Below are 24,079 nucleotides of genomic sequence, written 5' to 3' on the forward strand. Positions count from 1 at the left end.
AAGTGGCTTGCCCAAGGCCATACAGCTAGGTAATTATTAACTGTCTGAGATGGGATTTGAACCCAGGTACTCCTGACTCCAGGGTCGGTGCTTTATCCACTATGCCACCTAGCTGCCCCCAGTGTCACCTTTCTAATAGTATCTGGAACTACATTTGAACTTGGGTCTTCTTGGCTCCAAGTCAGGGCTTGTGTATCTTTCACCTAGCTGCCTAAAATATCAGATTTGCAAAATTTATGGAAGATGAATAAAATTCTTCTAGATAATAAGCAAAATCGCTAATGAATTTCTGGGTGTGACTTCAAATTTGCAATGATCTACTAAACTTTATATCGATATGCTCTTTATTTCTGCTCTCTCTCTCTCTCTCTCCCCCCACTTTCTCTCCATCTTTCACTTTCCTCTGCCTCCCCCATCTCCCCTCTCTTCACAACCCTTATCAGTGTTCAATATGGAATATTTTTCTTTTAACATATGTATTACTTAAATAAAGTTTATTCAATATTTTAGTATTAAGGCTACCCTAGGGTCCACAGAATATTCAAAAGAAGCCTTCCAGTTTTAAGGAGAATTCACTGGAGGACAGGGCTAAGACTTAAGTGAAATGAGAAGCCATGATTGTGTTGCAATCTGCAGTACAGGAGGGAGTTCCCACATCAGTGACTACACAGAGCCATTGTTTTACTGAAGTTCTTAAATTTTAAAAGCTGGTGTGCTCAATATTTTCCATTTTTCTCTCTATAAGAAACCCTCTTGCTCATGAAACTGTTCCTTTAATATTTGTTGTTCAGTTGGTTAAGTTGCTTCTGACTCTGTGACTCCATTCGAGGTTTTCTTGGCCAAGGTACTATAGTGGTTTGCCATTCCTTTCTCCATCTCATTTGACATATGAGGAAACTGAGACAAGCAAACGGGGTCAATGTAGCTAGATTTGAACTCTGGTCTTCCTGACTCCAGACTAGTGTGCTACCAGCTGCTCCATCCTATCATATAGCTCTTAATTATTTTTCCTCCTCTGTTTCTATATGGCTTTTAAATGGATAAGAAGTCCAATATTGACCAATAAGAACAGATTCATCCTTTGTCCCTAGAATTGTTAAATAAATTTCAATTATATCAGATCATTCTAGGCCAAAGGTAGTTTAACTGATAAGGATTTCACTCTCTCTTCCATCTCAGTACATCACTTTTCCCAAAAGAGTACCTTTGGCCTGTCTTATATTTAATTCAGTTTAGGTTTTACAAGAGAGGGAGATCAACAATTCTTTTAAAAAATAAATATATAGGGGCGGCTGGGTGGCGCAGTGGATAAAGCACCAGCCCTGGAGTCAGGAGTACCTGGGTTCAAATCCAGTCTCAAACACTTAATAATTACCTAGCTGTGTGGCCTTGAGCAAGCCACTTAACCCCATTTGCCTTGCAAAAACCTAAATAAATAAATAATGTGCATTTTTATAACATTTCAAGGTTTTCAAAGTGTTTTCTCATTTGACCAACAATTTTCAAAAATTCTCTAAGATGAACAGTAATTTAATGCTTGGGATAATATGGTCATACTGTGTTCAATTATGTCAAACTGTTGTTTGGAGTTTTCTTGGCAAAGATATTGGAACATGTTACCATTTCCTTCTCCAATTCATTTTTACAGATCAGGAAACTGAGGCAAATAGGGTGACATGATTTGCCTAGGGTAACACAGCTATCAAGTGTCTGAGGAGAGATTTGAACTCAGAAAGATGAGTCTTCTTGACTCTAGACCAAACACTGTCCACTATCCATATTTCCACCCAAATAACCTTTTTCTTGTTTTTAGTCTATCATAGATTGCAGACCACAGACTACTTTTCAAAAGTCCAGTGCTCTCTTTGCTCAAGTTCCTGGGAAATAGAGGCCAAGGAAAACGAATGTTGGCAGGAATTATAAACAGAAACAGCTTGAATGACTGATGTGTCCATTACGTAATTATATAGTTTATATAATTTCAGAGTCAGGACCACAAAGCCCATCTAGTCTAAACAATGGCTGGAGAAAAAAAAAGAGAGATCCCCTCTCCAACATGACAAGTAATCATTCAGTTTGAGGCAGCCCATTCCCCTTTTAGATCATACCAGTAGCTAGTTAGCTCTGCCTTACATTAAGCCTAAATTTGACTTCTGTGCACTTCCACTTATTACTCTAGTTTTGCCTTCTGGGGTTAAACTTCTTTTTTCACATCTATCCTTTCCAGTTACTAAACAGATGCTACAAAAACAACTCATGGATCATCCCACACCCCTTATCAAAAATCTTTAGTAGCTTCCTATTTCGTTCAATCTGGCATTAAAAACCCCTCCATAAATGGGTCCTAAGAACCTTTCCAGTCTTATTCATAAGACTCTCTTAATGGTCTGTCATTTGATTACAAGATTACATAAAAGAAACCCCTCACTTAGAAGCTGCTTCCAGGATGGGAAAGGCTTTCACTTTCTAATCATGTGATTTTCATTTCCATTACCCTCTAAATAGGACAAACATTCCCTATCTAATATCTTCAAGATTTCTCAGATTATCCCCAGTAGACCTTGAGATATCTTCAGGTTCCACAGATCTCTTTGATCTGTTTATAATAATTCACATTTATAAAGACTTTTGAAGCTTTCTAAGCAATTTCCTGACAACTTCCTTTTAGGTACATAATGAGAATATGATTATCCTTATTTTATTTTATTTTTAAAAATATTTTATTTATTTTCCAATTACATACAATAGTAGTTTCTACTTATCATTTTTGAAAGGTTTTTAATTTTAACTCCCCCCCCTTCCCTCCCCTAGTCTCCCACTGAAGGTAGTCTGATAATCTTTATATTGTTTCCATGCTATACACTAATGGAAATAGAATGTGTGTTGAAAGAGAAATCATATCTTTGAGGAGAAAACAAAATATTAGATAGTAGTACATAAGACTCTTTTTAAAAAAAAAACCTGAAGGTAATAGACTTTGGTCTTTGTTTAAACTCCACAGTTCTTTCTCTGGATACAGATGGTATTCTCCATTGCAGGTACTCTAAAATTGTCCCTGATTGTTGGCACTGATGGAATGAGCAAGCCCATTAAGGTTGATCATCACCCCCATGTTGCTGTTAGGATGTACAATGTTCTTCTGGCTCTGCTCATCTTACTCAGCATCAGTTCAAGCAAGTCTTTCTCAGGCTTCTCTGAAATTCCATCCTCCTGGTTTCTAACAGAACAATAGTGTTCCATAATGTATATAAACCACAGTTTGTTCAACCATTCTCCAGTTGATGGATATCCCCTCAATTTCCAATTCTTTGCCACCACAGAAGGCTGCTATGAATATTTTTGTACAAGTGATATTTTTACCCTTTTTCATGATCTCTTCAAGGTAGAGACCCAGTAGTGGTATTGCTGGATCAAAGGGTATGCACATTTTTGTTGATGTTTGAGCATAATTCCAGATTGCTCTCCAGAAGGGTCGGATGACTTCACAGTTCCACTAGCAATGTATTAGTGTACTGGATTTCCCACAGCCCTTCCAACATTGAACATATTGTCCTTTCTGGTCATATTGGTCAGTCTGAAAGGTGTGAAATGGTACCTCAGAACTGCTTTAATTTGCATTTCTCTAATCAGTAATGATTTAGAGCAATTTTTCATATGGCTATGGATTGCTTTGATTTCCTCATCTATAAATTGCCTTTGCATATCCTTTGACCATTTGTTAATTGGGATTATCCCCATTTTAAAGAAAACTGAGCTCTCTTCAATAAAAACTGTTGGGAGAATTGGAAGTTAGTATGACAGAAATTTGAATTAGGCCAACATTTCATGTCTTATACCAAGATAGGATCAAAATGGGTACAGGATTTAGTCATAAAAGACAATATTATAAGCTAACTAGATCAAGAAATAGTTACGTGTCAGATCTATGGAAAGGGAAGCAGTTCATGACCAAGGAAGAGATGGAGGATATCATTAAAAAACAAATTAGATAATTTTGATTACATTAAATTAAAAGCTTTTGCACAAACAAAACCACTGTAACCAAGATCAAAAGAAATGTAAACTGGGAAACAGTTTTTACATCTAGTATTTCTGACAAAAGACTCATTTCTAAAATATAGAGAGAACTGAGTCAACTTTATTTAAAAAACAAGCCATTCCTGAATTGACAAATGGTCAAAGGATATGCAAAGGCAATTTATAGATGAGGAAATCAAAGCAATCCATAGCCATATGAAAAATTGCTCTAAATCATTACTGATTAGAGAAATGCAAATTAAAGCAGTTCTGAGGTACCATTTCACACCTTTCAGACTGACCAATATGATCAGAAAGGACAATAGTCAATGTTGGAAGGGATGTGGGAAATCTGGGACCATTTGCTGGTGGAACTGTGAAGTCATCCAACCCTTCTGGAGAGCAATTTGGAATTATGCCCAAAGGGCAATAAAAATGTGCATACTCTTTGATCCAGCAAATACTACTACTGGGTCTATATCATGAAGAGAGCATGAAAAAGCGTAAAAACATCACTTGTACAAAAATATTCCTAGCAGCCCTCTGTGGTGGCAAAGAATTGGAAATTGAGGGGATATCCATCAATTGGGGAATGGTTGAACAAACTGTGGTTTATGTATGTTATGGAATACTATTGTTCTATTAGAAACCAGGAGAAATGGGAATTCAGAGAAGGCTGGAAGGATTTGCATGAATTGATGCTGAGTGAGATTAGCAAAATCAGAAGAACATTGTACACAATAATAGCAACATGGGGTTGATGATCAACTTAATGAACTTGCTCATTCCATCAATTGCAATCAGGGACAATTTTAGAGTACCTGAAATGGAGAATACCATCTGTATCCACAAAAAGAACTGTGGAGTTTAGACAAAGACCAAAGTCTATTACCTTCATTTTTTTTTAAAGTATCTTATGTACTACCTAATTTTTCTATCTCTAATATTTATTTTCTCCTCAAGGATATATTTTGTCTCTCTACACATTCAAGTTTGATCAATGTATAGCATGGAAACAATGTAAAGATTATCAGACTGCCTTCTGTGGAAGGGTCAAGGAGAGGGAAGGAAGGTGGGGGAAAAATTATAAAATTCAAAACCTTACATAAAATGATAGGTAGAAACTATTATTGTATATAATTGTAAAACAAATAAACTATTTAAAAAAAAAAGAAAACTGAGGTTCAGAGAGGGTAGTTGATTTGCCCATAGTCGATATGTTCAGCTGGTAAGTGGAATGATTAGGATGTGAGGTCAGATCTCCTGATTCAAAATCCTGTACTCTCTCAGCTAAATCATAATTGACTGATTCATAATCAATAGTGGGTTAAGACTGATTTTATTATTTGCTATCAAATGAACCACTAGCATCTGGGCCTATTATTACTAGCAATTAAATAACAGTAGTTTTTTGCTTTTTCCTGGAACCTAACTGCAGCCTATCAGCTCTCCTCAAAGGCCAAAAACAGATATCCTGTCACCTTATTCTCTTTCAGGCCATCCATTCATTCACCATCTGCTTCCTGCCTAAGATTTGGTTCCCTTTTTTCAGCTCACTTTCAAGAACAGAGAAGAGGAATGCACAGTGACTCAAAAGCATAATCCACACCTCTGGGATTCTCTCTGTAGATTGCTCAAATTCCCTTCAATGACTCAAGCCTTCAGGAGCTCCAGGCCTCCACCCAAAGGAAATAGCCTCCAGAATCCTACCTTTACAATAACAAAATATATTTCTTAAAAATATATATCTTATTTTATTTATTTTTCCAACCACATGCAAAAATAGTTTTCAACAATCATTTTTTTTGCAGCATTTTGAGTTTTTTTATTTTTCCCCCTGAGAGAAAGCAATCTAATATTGGCTATATTTTGTGTGTGTGTGTGTGTGTGTGTGTGTGTGTGTGTGTGTGTGTGTGTGTGTGTGTATGTGTGTGTGTGTATTCATAATAATCATGTCAAAGAAGAAGACAGTAAGCTTTGGTCTGCATTTAAACTCCACAGTTCCTTCTCTGGATATGGATAGCATTTTCCATCACAAGTCTTTCAGAATTGTCTTTGATCATACAATAACAACGTATCCTAATCATAGGATAAAAATAAGAGGCATAATATATAACCAAGTTGCTCCTGCCTGATAAAGAGGGGAACTAAATGGAAGGTGACACGATTAAGATAAAATCTATGTGACCTAAGGAGAGTGTCTCTAGGCCTCTACGCTTTTGTTTTTAGATCTAACAATTTATGATTCATCCTAACCAGGAAGTGTTAATTTTGAAGTGAACTAAGAACAAGTGGTTCTTTCTGTTGTTTCTAGGCCATGGAAGAAATATGGTTGGTTGATTTTTTTTCTCTACAGGCTGAGAGGTTAGTCATTTCCCCAAAACTACTGAGGTCTAAATGAACCCAGGCTCTTAAGAGGTAACAATAGCCAAAATAACCCAAAATTATAATGCTCATTTCTCTCAGCTGCCCTCCTCTAAGGAGAGTCACAATGAGTCAGAAAATGAACTAATTTTTTTTGAGGCAATTGGGGTTAAGTGACTTCACCAAGATAACACAGTGTCAGAGGGCAGATTTGAACTAGGATCCTCCTGACCCTAGGATCTGTATTTTATCCACTGTGCCACCCCTTATAATATTTTGAGAAGGAGAAGTCTATGGTGATTCAAGCTTGACTGAGTATTCAAGTCCATCAGCCTCTTTTCATCAGATGGGTGGTGTCTTGAGGGACCTAAGTATTCACTGATAAAAAGCACTGGTTACTAAGTATTCAATAAGAACTTAAAACAGGGTCTTTAGCCTTTTGCATTTTGAACCCTTATTCTGAATAATATTTTTAAATGCATAAATAAAATACGTGGCATTACAAAGGAAGCTCATTATATTGAACTATAATTATCAAAGTTTTTTGAATTTTTTTTTAATCACAATTTAACAGATCCCCAGTTAAGAACTCTTGTTATGTGTCAGTACTGCTCTAACAGCTAGGGGTACAATGAATGGCAAAAATAAGGTGCTTGCCCTCATGGAGCTAATAATCTAACTATGCAACTAATTGTATAGATAGAAAATATCAAAGAAAGTTATCTCAGAGGGAACAGGGAACAGTAGAAGGAGAAGGACATAAAAAAGTTCTACAGAAGGTAGGATTTGAATTGAGTCTTGAGTGAAGGTCAAGGAAAAGAGAGACAATATTCCAAGTGATAAGAAACAGTAAAATGGCATGAATTTAAGAGATGGAATGTCTTATTCAAGGAACAGTAAGAAGAACAGTGTTGGTAGAGGATGTGGAGGGGAGTAAAATAGAAAGAGAGTTAGGAAGGAAGTTGTAAAAGGTTTCAAATGTCAGGGAGTTGATGTTTGATTCCCAAGGCAAGAAGGAGCCATTGGAATTTACTGTATAGGACAGTGACACAATCAGACCCATTATTTAGGAAAATCACTTTGGTAGCAAAAATGAATTGGAGTGATTTTTAATGATAATATTTCAATTTCAGCTTTTCAATGGATCCATGATATCATCAGTGTGAACATACTGTCTACAATGGCAGGGCTGAACAAATTGGGAGAAGAGTCATACTTAGAGAAATTGCAGGTTACAGTAAAAAACAAATACATTTTAGGTAAAGTGAGGCCAAAGAATGAATATATTAAAGAATAGGAGATTATGAACATCCATCCCATGTTTACCTCCTACATATTCTCTCCTTTTCCCCTCCTCATAGAATGTAAGTTCCCCAAGGGTGGGAATGTTTCTTTTCTTTTCTTTTCTTTTTGTTTTTTTGGAAGGCAATGGGGTTAAGTGACTTGCCCAAGGTCACACAACTAGGTAATTATTAAGTATCTGAGGTCAAATTTGAAATCAGGTCCTCTTGTCTCCAGGGCTGATACTCTATCCATTGAGCCACCTAGCTGCCCAGGTAATGATTTCTTTCCATTTTTTTTTAATTGAAAGACCAGAGTTCAAAAGGGAATATCAGTAGGTCTGAGTGTAAGTGTCCTTTAAGGATAAGCACTAGGAAAAATTTATATTACTACTATAGTATCACAATATAATATTATAGCAATAAAAATCTTAAGAGTCTATATGCCGATGGAGTGAGTTTCAGAGGATGAAATTTCATAATGATGGTGACCAAGATCTGGAAATTGTAACAAGTTGCAAAGAGGAGGCAGTATTAGAAGGACATCTGGTATAGTACAATCTGAAAAGAGCCAAATTTCTGTAAGTACCATAAGAAGAGGAGGCAGTATTAGAAGGGCGTCTGATAGAGTACAATCTGAAAAGAGCCAAATTTCTGTAAGTACCATAAGATGGGAAAATATGAGAAAAAAAGTCTAAGACTAGAAGGAAACTAATAAGTAACAAATTTTTAACTGTATTGTAAACAATACAATTAGTGTTCAAATAGCTTTTTTCATTTTTTTAAGAAAAATTTTGGCACCTCTCTATTTTTTAAATACCAAAGGCCCAATTTATGCCCCTTCCAAAAGTTAAAAGAATTCAAGCAAAATTAGATGGCAGCATGTACAACATTAAGCATCCAAAGACAGAGAATAGAGAGGTATGTTTTCTCTTTTGTCTTCTGGAATCAGTAATAGTCATTGCATTTAATCTGAGCCCGGTTTTGGTTTTCTATTGTTTTATTTACATTATTATAGTCATTGTGAATATTTCTCTAGTTCTGTTTCATTTGCTCTCCTTTAGTTCACACAACTCTTTCATATTTCTCTGAATTCTTCTCTCATAATTCAAACTTTCTCCTCCTCTGAAGTTATTCCATATCCCTACTAACTGCTCAATTCCTTTTTCATTTAAAATGCTTTATTGATGACTTTTGTTTATATCAGCCAGTTCCAAATATATGCCCCTGCTAGTGAATTCTTTTGCATAACAAATAAAAACAGCTAAGTAAAATCAACTGATACAATGACCAAATCTGACAGCATATATGCCACTCCATATTCATATTCCTCTACTTCTCTACCAAAAAGGAGAAAAGCTCTACCTTGTCTTTTCTCTGGGGCCAAGGATAATCATTACAACTATAAAGTGTTTGACTTCATTTTAATATTGTTTTCCATTTACATTATTGTAATGACCAGGTGTTCATAATGTGGGGTCCACAATATTTTTCAAAATATATTTTGATAACTATATTTCGATATAATTGGTTTCTTCTGTATTTTGTTTTGAGTATTTAAAAATATTTTGAGAAAGTGTCCATACATTTCATGAGAATGCCTAGGTAGTCCATGATGCAAAAAAAAAAAAAAAAAGATTAGCTAGCTTGTCCTGTGAATAGATGGAGCTTACATTCTGTTGAGGGATGACACAGAGAGGAATAACTGATGCAGAAAAGAAGAGGATAAATTCAAGAGGTACAAGTCAAGTTTTATGTGAGGTTTGGTGAAAGGTCATTATCAATTTAGTTTAGGGGAAAGAAAGACGTCTCTGAAGAGGTAGTATTTGAAATGCTACTATTTGGGGCAACTGGGTGGTACAGTGGGTAGCTCATGAGCCCTTGAGTTAAGAGGACCTGACTTCAAATATGACCTTAGACACCTACTAGCTGCGTGACCCTGCGCAAGTCACTTAACCCTGACTGCCCCCCCCCCCAATATTACCATTTGACTCACATGTTGGTGGGAGGGCAATGACTGATTCAATAGACAAGTCACTGGGTAAGGGGAAAGCTGGTGGCAATAAGAATAGCTGGTAAAAATGATGTTTTAGAAAGTTGAATCTGTCAGTTCTCTCCTGATGTAAAGAACTGAGAAGAGTCCAGTGATGCTCTTAATATAAAGCCTCTGTTGTACAAATTCAGTCTTCATAGGCAGATGTGGTGCTAATTGAGGTATCACATTCCAGTCCTTAGAAATCATATCAATGACATCAACATAGACATAACCCTCCATGTCAAAGACATGTCATATGAATGTCATAGGGCTTTTTTTCTCTTTTAGTTTTTAAAGCAACCCATACAAAGATACTTCAAAATGTCCTGCATCTTCCTCAGTGACTTGCCTATTGAACTCAAGTCTTTTAGACTCCAAGTTGGTGCTTCATCTATTGTGCCAATTTGGCTGCATCTGGTGGTACAATCTTCTTTATATCATCTTTTCTGTTTGAAATTAAACTTTATCTTCATGTAGCATCCACCAAACTTCAACCCTAGATAACTAAAGAGTGAGATCAGTGAAGATGTTTTCCCCCAAAGAAAACCCACCTTAACAACTACCATACAAGTAAGAAACAGGTGGCACCTAAGATTCCATTTATTGTTATTCATAACAACTTTCATTTACAACAGGGATTCCTAACCTGGGGTTTATGAACTTCAAAAAATAGATAAATAATGTAAATATATTAGTTTGGGTTTTTTTTGCAAGGCAAATGGGGTTAAGTGGCTTGCCTAAGGCCACAAAGCTAGGTAATTATTAAGGTGTTTGAGACCGGATTTGAACCCAGGTACTCCTGACTCCAGGGCCGGTGCTTTATCCACTGCACCACCTAGCCACCCCATTAGTTTTTTTTTTATAATTCTTTATACATACAAATCAATAATTTTCCTTTAAAAACAATATTCTGAGATCACAAGCTTCACCAGACTGCCTCTTAAGGGGTTCATGATAAGAAAAAGGTTAAGAACCCTCAATTTATACAGTTTTACAGTTCCAAAAACACTTTCTTCAAAGCATCCTTTTAAGATAGATAATACAATTATTATTATTATTATTATTATCCCCATTTGACAGATTCTGAAATTGAGGCACAGAGAGAAGAAGGACCTTGTTCATGTAAAGCTAATATGATAAAGGTGGAACAGGAGCCCACTTCTCCAGAATATAAAAGGAGCACTTAATCCACCATAGCCCAACAGCTTCTGTCTAAAGGACTTATTTCTATTGTAGAAACTTTCTTCAAAACCCATCAGTTGAACAGAGATGGCTCCTAAATCCATCACATGCTGTTTCATCTTAACCTGCTGTCAAAATCTACCAATGGCCTCAATAATGCTTCATCTTAAAGATAGACTCAGAAAAACTTGGGAAGACTTGTATGAAATGATACGAAGTAAGAACCAGGCAAATAATTTATACAGTAATAGTGATTTTGTAAAGATAATCACCTTTGAAAGGCTCATTAATTCTGATAAAACAATGTCCGACCATTTTCATGCTTCTCATTAACAAGCATGCTATCTATTTCCAGTACACAGCTGATGGACAGAGACTGAAAAAAATCTTTCTTGATTTTTTTTTTTAGGTTTTTGTAAGGCAAATGGGGTTAAGTGGCTTGCCCAAGACCACACAGCTAGGTAATTATCAAGTGTATGAGACTGAATTTGAACCCAGGTACTCCTGACTCTAGGGCCAGTGCTTTATCCACTGCGCCATCTAGCCACCCCTCTTTCTTGATTTTTTAAAGGTATTGGGGAGTTAACTAATGCAGAAATTTAATTCATTTAATTATGCATATTTGTAAAGGGTTTTGATTTTCTTGTCTTCTTAGCTGGTAGGGGAGGAGGGCAGAAATTTGGAGCTAAAAATTAAATAAAATAGAATTTAAATTTTAAAAATCAAAGTGAAAGAAAACATTGAAAGAAATCACTTCTAGAGTTGGAAGTATTTGCAAAATAAAAGATGTTTGGTTGGAAGCAGGTGAATGGTATAGTGGATAGAGTGCCAGATCTGGAGTCAGGAAGATTCATCTTTCTGAATTAAAATCAGACCTCAAACATCTCCTAATTTGTGTGATCACTTAAATTTGTTTGCCTCAGTTTCCTCATCTATAAAATGAGTTGAAGAAGAAAATGGCCAAGAAAATTCCATATGGGGTCACAAAGAGTTGGACATTCCCAAATAAAACAACAGCAACCTTTGATTGACATACAAGAATCAACCATTAACTGACACCCTATTCCAAGATAAGGTCGAAATGGGTACATGATTTAGCCATAAAAGGTGATACCATAAGCCAGTTAGGAGAACTTGAATCATCTATCTGACAGATCTATGAAATGGGAAGAAGTTTATGACCAAAGAAGAGATAGAGACCATAATAAATAGAAAAATGGTTAATTTCAACATTAAATTAAAAAGTTTTTGCAAAAATAAAACCAATTGAAGATTTAGAAGAAATGCAGAAAGATGGGAAAAAATTTTCACAGCTAGTGTTTCTGATAAAAGATTCATTTCATAAATATAGAGAAAACTGAGTCAAATTTATAAGAATGCAAGTCTTTTTTCCAAATGATAAAAGGTCAAAGGATATGAAGAGGAAGTTTTCAGATGAAGAAATTTAAACTATCTCTAGTTATATGAAAAAATCCTCCAAATTATTAGTGATCTGACATGCAAATTAAAACAACTCTGAGGTAACACAGCACACCTCAGATTGGCTAAAATGACAAAAAAAAAAGGACAATTGATCAATGTTGGACAGGATGCAGGAAAACTGGGACACTCATTCTGAGTGGAGTGGTGAACTGATCCAACCATCCTGGAGAGCAATTTGTAACTATACCCAAAGGGTTGTAAAACTGCCTACCACTACAAGGACTATATCCCAAAGAAATCATAAAAAGGGGAAAAGAATCATATGTACAAAAGTATTTATAGCAATTATTAGCAATGGCTAAACAAGTTATGGTATATCAATGTGATGAAGCACTTTGTTCAGTAAGAAATCATGAGCAGCTGGTCTTCAGAAAAGCCTAGAAAGTCTTGAATGAAGAGAGCAGAACCAGGAGGACACTGTATACATTAATAGCAACATTGTGTGATGCTCAACTATGATGGACACAGATCCTCTCAGCAGTTCAGTGACCAAGGACAGTCCTGAGAGACCTACTATGTCTTTTCCTTCCCAATTCCAATTCCTTCAATTTCTTTTTCTTCTCTTATTGCTGAAGCTAACATTTCTAAAAAGATATTAAATAGTAGTGGTGTTAATGGGGATCCTTGTTTCACCCCTGATCTTACTGGGAATGCCTCTACCTTATCCCCATTGCATATAATGCTTGTTGATGGTTTCAGATAGATACTATTTATTATTCTAAGGAACAATCCATTTATTCCTACACACTCTAGTGTTTTTAGTAGAAATAGGTGCTGTATTATGTCAAAAGATTTTTCAGCATCTATTAAAATTATCATATGATTTCTGATAGGTTTCTTTTTGATATAACTAATTATACTAACAGTTTACTAATATTACTAATAATATCCCTGCATTCCTGGGATAAATTCCACTTGAGAGACCTACTATGGAAAAAGTCATCCACATTGAGAGAAAAACAATGGTGCCTGAATGCAGTGCAAAGTATACTATGTTCCCTTTTTTAAAACTTTTTGTTAAAAAAATAAATAAAAACCTAAAAAAAAACTTCGTTTTTTTTCTTTCTCATATTTTTTCCCTCACAGTTCTAATTGCTCTTTTACAACATGACTAATGTGGAAATATGTTAAAAAAACAAATACATATGTATGACCTATATCAGATCGTTTGCTATCATGGGAAGAATGATGAGAAGGGAGAGTGGCAGAAAAATGTGAAACCCAAAACCTTGCAAAAGGACAGATGTTGAAAACTTGTCTTTGCATGTAATGGCGAAAATGTTTGGAGTCATTAAAATAAATTTTTAAAAAGAATCAAAAATCAAATTTGTGACACACATTTCTCTGAGTCAGTACAAAGGTACTGGATTATATTCACCAAGAGATTTTGGAGCTTAGCATTTTAGCAGAGATAACCTCTTCTTTATAGATGGAAGCTGAGAACAATTGAGGGGGGGGAATCACTTCTCTTAACAAGTCAACAATAATGACCAAAATTAGGCTTCACTCCTTTGCCCTCTGTATTCAGTCACAGTGCTCCCAGAGGGGTGACCCCTGAACCAATAGTCCTGCTACACTGGAAGCCAGGTTTCCAGCTCAAAGAACCTTCTGTCTGTCCTGTATTTCTAGTATTCACAAAGAGACCATAATCAGAGATAGAAGACAGCTAATAAACATTCATTAAGTGCCTATTATGTGCCAGATGGTATGTTAAGAACTGGACACATAAAAAGAGGCAAAAGATGATCCCTATTTAGTCTGTAGGATGGGTTGGTGGAAAAAGCATTGAACGTAGGACTTGAAATTAGAAGACTTGTGCTTCAGTTCCAGCTCCCTTACTTTTCAGTGACTCTCCTAGTATCCTTAAGCCTCAATTCTTCTGTGAATTGAGGATAATATGCACTCTATCTACCTCATGAGGGAGTGGCTAGGATCCAATGAAATAAGAAATACAGAAGCACTTTATAAACTATAAAGCTCTAAACAAAAATGGGTATTGATTATAAAATATACTTTAAAACTTGCATCTTGGGCTATCAACAGACTTTTGCCCTGCCACTGGACTTTGATGACTTGAAGAGAGAGTGAGGCTGGCAACTGTGCAACTCTGGCTCATGTAAATCCAATTACTGGCAAGTCAAGACTTCACCCTGTGAAGTCCTCTTTGAAAAAATGAAGGTTTTAACAACAATATACTTCAATACTTAAAGGATCTGTGGTTTTGTCAGTTCTTGTACAATAGATGGCACCAACAAACATTATTGGAGCAGGAGTGGCTGAGGCTGAAAAATTCATCCCCATGAGAGCAGTCTGATGATGGACTAATCTAAACATGGCTCAGCTGGTCATCAGGCCAGAGATACATGCATCTCATCATCAGATTAGTGTACAATTGACCCTGAATTACTGAATATATAAATATATTTACATAGAATATGAATAATTTTAATCTGTCCTTATTTTGTTATTTCAGTGGATATTTTGGAGAATCAGAGATCACAAACAAGGTGAGAACTCTCTCTCTAGGGGTGCAGAGTATAAAATCTGTCTCTTTATCCTGAGCATCTCTTTCTCATGTCCTTTGAAGTTAAGGGCTGTCTTATTTTTTGTCTTTTATATGCCAAGTCCTTAGACCTGTATTTCATTGATTCATTGGCCTTTGTTCAACTAATTGATGTCCTCCCACAATACCCAATATACTGGAAAGACTTGCTCTTCCAGGGATTAATTTTGGCTTCATGAACTTGTTTTCTTAATATTTTCATAATTGTTGTTTAGTTGAGACTCCATTTGGGGTTTCCTTGATACAGATAATGGAGTGGTTTGACATTTCCTTCTCCAGATCACCTGACAAATGAGGAAACTGAGGCAAATAGGGTTAAGTGATTTGCCCAAGGTCACACAGCTAGTAGGTATCTAAGGCCAGATTTAAATTCAGGTCTTCCTGACTACAGACCTTGTACTCCAACCATTGTAGCATCCAGCTACCCTTTCATAAATGTAGTTCAATACAATCAGCCTTCTTTGCAATACCATATCTTTTATTTTATATAGTTACCATACTTTTTTTTTTTTAGGTTTTTGCAAGGCAAACGGGGTCAAGTGGCTTGCCCAAGGCCACACAGCTAGGTAATTATTAAGTGTCTGAGACCAGATTTGAACCCAGGTACTCCTGACTCCAGGGTTGGTGCTTTATCCACCGCGACACCTAGACACCTCAATTCACCAGACTTTCAAAGGGATTTCATGAAACAAGAAAAAATGGTTTCGATCCTCTGCTCATGAGATTGTGTGGATACCAATTAGCCTTCTTTCATACAACACAATGGTCTAGCTCTTTTTTTTTTTTTTGCAAAGCAATAGCATTAAGTGACTTGTCCAAGTCACACAGCTAGGTAATTATTAAGTAACTGAGGTCGAATTTGAACTCAAGTCCTTCTGACTCCAGGGCTGGTACTCTAACCACTGTGCCACCTAGCTCTTTTACAAATCTAAAAATATTATATCCCTGATTTCCTTTATGATACTTAACTTATTGATGATTCTTTGTTAATATATTGCAATTCTTCATGGCCCTATCAATAATAATAATTACTATCATTAATGATGATGATCTAAGATACAATAGACAACTTACCCTATAGTGTAAAGAACTCAAACGATGAAAACCTATTCTGGTCATCTACCCTAAAGACTTCTAGACTTTTCCATCTACCCTATGGCTATAAGGTTTCCCAGGACTTTGGAAAAATGAATACCCTGATGATGCACTAAGTTGAAAGCTATAACAGAAAAGTTGGACAGATATGGTCCCTGCCCTTTTGGAGTCTGCAGCTTGAGGCAGACAGCAGTGATGCTGTCCAAAGCCTTCATCCATTCAGACATGTGAAGTAACTTTGAATGAGCCAATGAATGATGTACTGGAAGGATAATTGACCCCAAGTTGACATCAGTGTTACATAAGAGATAACCGAGGTACCACAAAGGAAGACATGGAAGATAAGAAACCCTATCCCTGCCTTTTGGTTCCCTCGCCTACTCACGAATAAATATTCTCATCTCCCCTTTCTCTCAGAAACATGAGGTAGTAAATAACTGTCTCATCCTCTCCCAGAGGTGGCTTGATTTCAAGAGAAAAGCAGGAGAAACCATTCTAGTCTGACCGGTTGTTGAGCTCATAAAAGCCCCATAGAAATAAACATAATGGGTAAAAGCCAATAGACTCCACAATTCTGCTTGGAATGAAGATGAACTGTCAGTGAAAATGAGTTGAGAGAGAGAACACGATCCATGGAATACAGATCAGACTACAAACTGTGAGCCGTTCCTTCCTTCTAATTTCATGACTGATGCTCCACAATTAAATAATGAGGGCACAATAGCCAGGACACACACAGTGCTTAGAATGCAGGCGAGAGAGACTAGATCAAGTCATCTCCAGCCGGAGAAGCTGGATTGCTTCTGGAGTAATAATCGTTCACGCCACACAACTGGATAGGTAGAGCACAGGCTTTCTATTTAAGTTGCCAACCAACTCTCCCCAAAGTAAACCCAAAAAACAAAGTCTAGCTTCCCCACAACTCGAGGGCTTTGCTAAAGGCCCCTCACCACAGTTTCTGCAGCTTCTTTCCTTTCTACCTACAAAGCGGGGCCCCGGGAGGAAGGGAGCCTACCTGTACCCCAAGAGACAAGGGAAGGTGGGGGAGGAGACCGGGAAGGACACCACACAGGGAGGAAAAAGGGGACGGGGCGAAATTGGGTCGGAAAAGGCTCCTCGGCTGCAGAGAGCCGGCCCGGGCTGAAACTAGGGTGTTTCGGGTCCCCCAGACCCGGCGAGCTCCGCGATGCGCCGTGCAGCAGAGGCGTCGGGCTCCAGCCTCCGAGGATGCAAAGCTCCCAATGTCATCCCGGGCTTCGCAAGGTGACACCGGCCGCGGCGGGGCCGGGCCGCAGCCTAGCGGGGTGCCCCCCGAGGGCACGGCTCAGACCCGCGCCGGGCGGCACCCCGGCTCCCACCCGGAGCCGGCTCCCCCGCAACAAGTAGCCAGGAGCCGCTCTGCTTACCTTTGAAGAAGGACATCGCTCCGCAGGGCAGGGGCGCCTAAGCCGGGAGGGCTGCGAGGCTGCGAGGCTGCGGTGCTGCGGGGCTGCCGGGCTGCCAGGCTGCCAGGCTGCCAGGCTGCCAGGCTGCCAGGCTGGCGGGCGTCCGGACCGGCGGCCGAGCGCGGATCCGCGGCGCTGCGGGAGGAAGGGAAATGCACATATTTGGTCATCGCGGCCCGCGTCACGGCCGAGCGGGGCAGGAACTGCCGCGAAGCAGGAAACCCCGGGGGTCCCGGCCACCGCTCTCCGAAACTGTAACCCTTCCTGTCCCGGGGCCGCCGCGGGGGTCCCAGGAGTGGGGGTGTGAGAGGCGGCGGGGGGCGCGGGGGACAGCGCCGGGGCTGGCGGGGCGCCCGGCCCGACGCTCCTGCCCAGCCGAATCTGACCCAGAAGCACCGCGATCAGCGAGGACTAGACGGAGGGGGCCTGGGAAAGGAAGAGCCAGGACCAGGAGGAGGCCTGGGAATTATTATTTTCAAATTTGCAATTTCATCTTATTGTCTGATCTTGTACTTTATGTTTCTTCCTTAAGGATGTGATTTCTCTCTCATCACATTCAATTTGGATCAATGTATACCATGGAAACAATGTAAAGACTGGCAAATTGTCTTCCGTGGGGAGTGGGGGATGGAAGTAAGATCAGGGGAAAAATTGTCAGACTCAAAATAACTAAAACTTATTAAAAATTTGCAGTTTAGAGTTTGCAGGTGACCTTTCTCGACCCTCTTCCCTTCCCAGGCCCGTACCTTCCCTCGAATGTATTCTACATACATCTTGCAGATACAAAGTAAAGTCTAGGTTGCCCCCCCCCCCCCCCCCATATAAACTCAGTGAGGATCAGAGATGGAGGGGCTTTTTTGGTATTCTCACGGTCTAACAATATAGTCTTGCTGGCTTGCCTGATTGACGGCTGTAATGATAATCGCAAAGTCAAGTTGGACAGTCAGGACTCCATCCATCTTTTTTTGCTAACTGACATGAACAGTCTCAGTTTATTGACGCTTAAAATCTGATCTTGTTTAGGCTCTGGATATTCAGTTGATTTCAATCCCCCTCACTGTACAACAGTCCAGGCCTTACCAGCCCTTCTTTCTCACCAGAAATATTGTAAGAGATTTTTCTCAATATCTTGTTTTAAAAAAAATGTGAATGAGGGGTGGCTAGATAGAGCACCAGCCCTAGAGTCAGGAGAACCTGAGTTCAAATCAGACACTTAATAATTATCTAGCTGTGTGACCTTGGGCAAGCCACTTAACCCCATTGCCTTGTAAAAACCTAAAAAAAATTTTTTTTAAATGTGGGTGAGCCACAGCTCCAAATTAGCCTGGTCTTCCACTTTAGTAACCTTCTCAAGAAAGAAAATAAGTATGCTTCCTCCTGACACGTTCCTTTTCATCAGAACTTAAAAAAAAGAACGTGAGAGGACAATTAATTCAATTCTCATTTTTTTTTCAATGAGGAAATAGAACCAGAGGGAGGTTAAGAGGACAGAACAAAATGGTCAAAGGATGTGCAAAGGCAATTTACAGATGAGAAGAACAAAAGCAATCCATAGTCATATGAAAAATTGCTCCAAATCAAATTAAAGCTTCTCTGAGGTACCACTTCACACTCCTCAGACTGGCCAATATGACCAGAAAGGATAATGATCATTGTTGGAAGGGTTGTTGGAAATTTGGGACACTATTATGTTGTTGGTAGAGCTGTGAACTCATCCAACCTTTCTGGAGAGAAATTTGGAACTATGTACAAAGGGCAACAAAAACGTGCATATCCTTTCATCCAGCAATGCCACTACTGGGTCTATACCCTGAAGAGATCATGAAAAAGGGTAAAAACATCACTTGTACAAAAATATTCATAATAGCCCTGTTTGTGATAGCAAAGAACTGGAAATCAAGTAAATGTCCTTCAATCGGGGAATGGCTTAGCAAATTGTGGCACATGTATGTCATGGAACATTATTGTTCTATTAGACTCCTGGAGGAATGGGAATTCAGGGAAGCCTGGAGGGATTTGCATGAACTGATGCTGAGTGAGATGAGCAGAACCAGAAAAACACTATACACCCTAACAGCAACCAACACAGGGGTGATGATCAACTTTGAAGGACTCACTCATTCCATCAGTGCACAATCAGGGACAATTTGGGGCTGTCTGCAATGGAGAATACCATCTGTATCCAGAGAAAGAATTGTGGAGTTTGAACAAAGACCAAGGACTATTACCACTAATTTAGAAAAAAAAACTGATATCTTATTATCTGATCTTGTTATCTCTTATACTTTATGTTTCTTCCTTAAGGATATGATTTCTCTCTCATCATATTCAATTTGGATCAATGTATACCATGGAAACAATGTAAAGACTGACAAATTGTCTTCTGTGGGGAGTGGGGGATGGAAGTAAGATCAGGGGAAAATTTGTAAAACTCAAAATAAATAAAATCTTTATTAAAAAAAAAGCAACAAAAATGTGCATACCCTTTGACCCAGTTATACCACTACTGGGTCTATACCCTGAAGAGATGAGGAAAAAGGGTAAAAATACTACTTGTACAAAAATATTTATAGCAGCCCTGTTTGTGGTGGCAAAGAATTGGAAATCAAGTAAATGTCCTTCAATTGGGGAATGGCTTATTAAACTGTGGTATATGTATGTCATGGAACACTATTGTTCTATTAGAAACTAGGAGGGACAGGATTTCAGGGAAACCTGGAGGGATTTGCATGAACTGATGCTGAGTGAGATGAGCAGAACCAGAAAAACATTGTACACCTTAACAGCAACATGGGAGTGATGTCCAACCTTGAAGGACTTGCTCATTCCATGGCAACAATTGGGAACACTTTTGGGCTGTCTGCAAAGGAGAGTGCCATCTGTATCCAGATAAGGAGCTGTGGAGTTTGAACAAAGTGCAAGGACTATTCCCTTTAATTTAGAAAAAAAACATATCTTATTGTCTGATCTTGTTACTTCTTAGACTTCTCCTCTTTAAGGATATGATTTCTTTCTCATCACACCCAATTTGGATCAAGGTACAACATGGAAACAAAGTAAAGACTGACAGAGTGCTTTCTGTGGGGGGGGGGGGGAGGGAAGCAAGATTGGGGGGAAAATTGTAAAACTCAAATAATATCTTTAATAAAAATAAATAAAAAAAAAGAGGTTGGGGCAGCTAGGTGGGGTAGTGGATAAATCACCAGCCCTGGAGTCAGGAGTACCTGGGTTCAAATCTGGTCTCAGACACTTAATAATTATCTAGCTGTGTGGCCTTGGGCAAGCCACTTAATGTTTGCCTTGCAAAAATCTAAAAAAAAAAAAAAGAGGACAGGACACCCTAACTCACTAAGTCAATGTGTGCCAGAAGCAGCATTAGAATTTAGGATCTCTGATTTGACATCCATTGTACTTTTTCTTATACCAGGCTTCTTTTCTAGATGTTGCTTATTGGTCCTTTTTAACACATTTTAGAATTTGGCCCAAATCAAAGTTCACAGGCTTCTATTTCTTCAATAATTTTTTTAAAAGTTTAAGTGGGTGGATGAGTTCCACAGGCATCCAAATGAGTCTCTTTAGACAGGTTTTCCCTTTCTTCCCCATTGGAATTGCTTCTTTTCTGCATTTTCAGAATTATCTGTTTTCTGTGTTTTGTTCTTGAGAACTTTTCATATTTTCTGGGCTAACTTTCCCTGTAAAATCCTGACCCATTGGTTACCTTACTTAACCTTTTCTTTTTTTATATATACTACTCAATTTTTTTTATAGTTTCCAACATTCATTTTTATTTAGTTATATAGGTGCAATCATGAAAACATATCTCTACATTAATTATGTCTAAACTTTCTTTTTTTTTCCTTTCATTGATTATTTTTCTGGCAGTTTCTATACGATGCCAAACAATTTCATAACCAGACTAATCAACATGGAACAAAGAATGATGAAGAAACAGAATATAAAATAACCTCAATTAGGTAACAGCTTCCAAAATACAACAGAAAGTAACCTCTCCTATTTTCACACCCACAGTAAGATTGTGACATTACATTGAGCTGTTCTAATTGTTTATATTAAAGGATGGCAAACATTCTTTGTTTTGTTAAGAAGTTGATTTCCCAATAGATAAATGATCAAAGGATATGAACCAGCAGATTTCAAAAGAACAGATAGAAAATGCTCCAAGTGACAGAGAGATGTTCATTAAAGCAATTCAGTTCTCTCTCACACCTAGTTTGAGTTAGATAACTCAGAAATAACAAATTTGAATAGTTTAAGGTAAAACAGGCATACAGATGCCCTATTAATGGAGCTATGAATTGACCCAGTCATTCTGAGAAGCAATTTAAAATTATGTTCCTCAATGTCCAAAACTTTGCATGCCTTTTGACTCAATAATATACCATTATTCAGTCTATACCTCAAAGAAATCAAACAAATGGGCACCAAAAATATTTATGGTAATTTTTTTTGCATGAAACAAAAAGGTGCCTGTCAAATGAAGAATGGAGGGACAGATTTCAGCACAGTAATACAACGAAATTACACTGAGCTATATGACATAATTAAAGGGATGGTTTCAGAAAAGTCTGGGAAGATTTATGAAATGATTCAAAGTGAAGCAAGTAGAATCATTAAAACAATTTATACAAAATTTATACAATTTCTGCAAAGAAAAACAACTTTGATCAAAATGAGTGACTGTTCATGATTCCAAAATACCAATGATAGAGAAATAATAGATTCAAGTTGCAGGAGAAATAAATTTTTAGACTCGACTAATGTGGGAATTTCTTTTGCTTTGACTGTGCATATTTGGATCTTCACTTTTTTCTGTTTTTTTTTTTTAAGGCAATGGGGTTAAGTGACTTGCCTGAGGTCACAGAGCTAAGTAAGTAATTATTAAGTGTCTGAGGTCAACTTTGAACCCAGGTCACCTGACTCCAGGGCAGGTGCTCTATCCACTGTGCCACCTAGCTGCCCAGTATATTTGTTACAAAGGGTTTTCTTTTTCTTTTCTATTCTTTTCAGTGAGAGGTGTATGAAAGACAGGAAGGTGCAGGGGACTGATATGGTGGTGTCCTTCCATTCCTCAAATGTGAAGAAAACAGAAAGAATGTTTGACAAACAGGGCAGCTTTGAAAGTTACCTATCAAGTTGATTTATATACTTAAAGTAAAAAAAAAGCTCCACACAAAGGTATATAGTTTCTTTTAAAATCTCTTCCTTCACCAATGAGGAGGAAATTAAAGTAATAATTTGAAATTATTTTGCCGAACTCTATGCCAATAAATTTGATAATCTAAGTGAAATGGATGAATATTTACAAACATATAAGTTGCCCAGGTTAAATGAAGAAGAGATTAAATACCTAAACAACCCTATCTCAGAAAAAGAAATTCAACAAGCCATTACTGAACTCCCTAAAAAAAAAAATCTCCAGGGTCTGATGGATTCACAAGTGAATTCTACCAAACATTTAAGGAACAATTGGTTCCAATCCTATATAAACTCTTTGGAAAAATAAGGAAAGATGGAACTCTGCCTAACTCTTTCTATGAAACCAATATGGTACTGTTACCTAAACCAGGAAGAGTTAAAACAGAGAAAGAAAATTATAGACCTATCTCCCTGATGAATATAGATGCAAAAATCCTAAATAAAATCTTAGCAAAACGATTACAAGTCATCACTAGGATAATACATTATGATCAAGTAGGATTTATTCCAGGAATGCAGGGTTGGTTCAATATTAGGAAAACTGTTAGTATACTCAATTATATCAACAACAAACCTATCAGAAATCATATGATCATATCAATAGATGCTGCAAAAGCATTTGACAAAATACAGCATCCATTCCTATTAAAAACACTAGAGAGTGTAGTAATAAATGGACTGTTCCTTAAAATAATTAGCATTATCTATCTGAAACCATTAACAAGCATTATATTCAAAGGGGAGAGGCTAGAGGCATTTCCAATAAGATCAGGGGTGAAACAAGGGTGCCCATTATCACCACTACTATTCAATATTGTATTAGAAATGTTAGCATCAGCAATTACAGAAGAAAAAGAAATTGAAGGAATTAGAATTGGGAAGAAAGAGACAAAACTCTCACTCTTTGCAGATGACATGATGGTCAACCTAGAGAATCCCAAGAAATCATCTTAAAAAACTACTGGAAACAATTAGCAATTTTAGCAAAGTTGCAGGTTATAAAATAAACCCTCATAAATCCTCAACTTTTCTATATATGTCTAGCAAGAAACAGCAGGAAGAGCTAGAAAGAGAAATCCCATTCAAAGTAACCTCAGACAATATAAAATATTTGGGAGTCTATTTGCCAAGACAGACTCACAATCTTTTTGAAAACAATTATAAAACACTTCTCACATAAATTAAATTAGATTTAAATAACTGGGCAAATATCAACTGCTTAGGGATAGGTAGAGCTAATATAATAAAAATGACAATTCTACCAAAACTAAACTATCTGTTTAGTGCCCTACCAATCAAAATTCCAAAATAATTACTTTAACGAGTTAGAAAAAATTATAAGTAAGCTCATATGGAGAAATAAAAAGTCAAGAATTGCCAGGAGCTTAATGAAAAAAAA

General features: G+C 37.5%; 1 protein-coding gene across 1 annotated transcript in view; it reads right to left on the reverse strand.

Moving 5' to 3' along the window:
- PFKFB3 (6-phosphofructo-2-kinase/fructose-2,6-biphosphatase 3) overlaps positions 1 to 17,455 on the reverse strand; it is a 102,232-nt gene extending 84,777 nt beyond the window's left edge. Inside the window, exon 1 of the mRNA XM_074194185.1 lies at positions 17,425 to 17,455. Coding sequence (XP_074050286.1) covers positions 17,425 to 17,440 — 16 coding nt within the window. The 5' untranslated portion in view covers positions 17,441 to 17,455. The remainder of the gene's footprint in view (positions 1 to 17,424) is intronic.
- Positions 17,456 to 24,079: the final 6,624 nt, after the last annotated feature.

Source organism: Macrotis lagotis, chromosome 7 (genome assembly GCF_037893015.1).
Source record: "Macrotis lagotis isolate mMagLag1 chromosome 7, bilby.v1.9.chrom.fasta, whole genome shotgun sequence".
NCBI classification, from domain to species: Eukaryota; Metazoa; Chordata; class Mammalia; order Peramelemorphia; family Peramelidae; genus Macrotis; species Macrotis lagotis.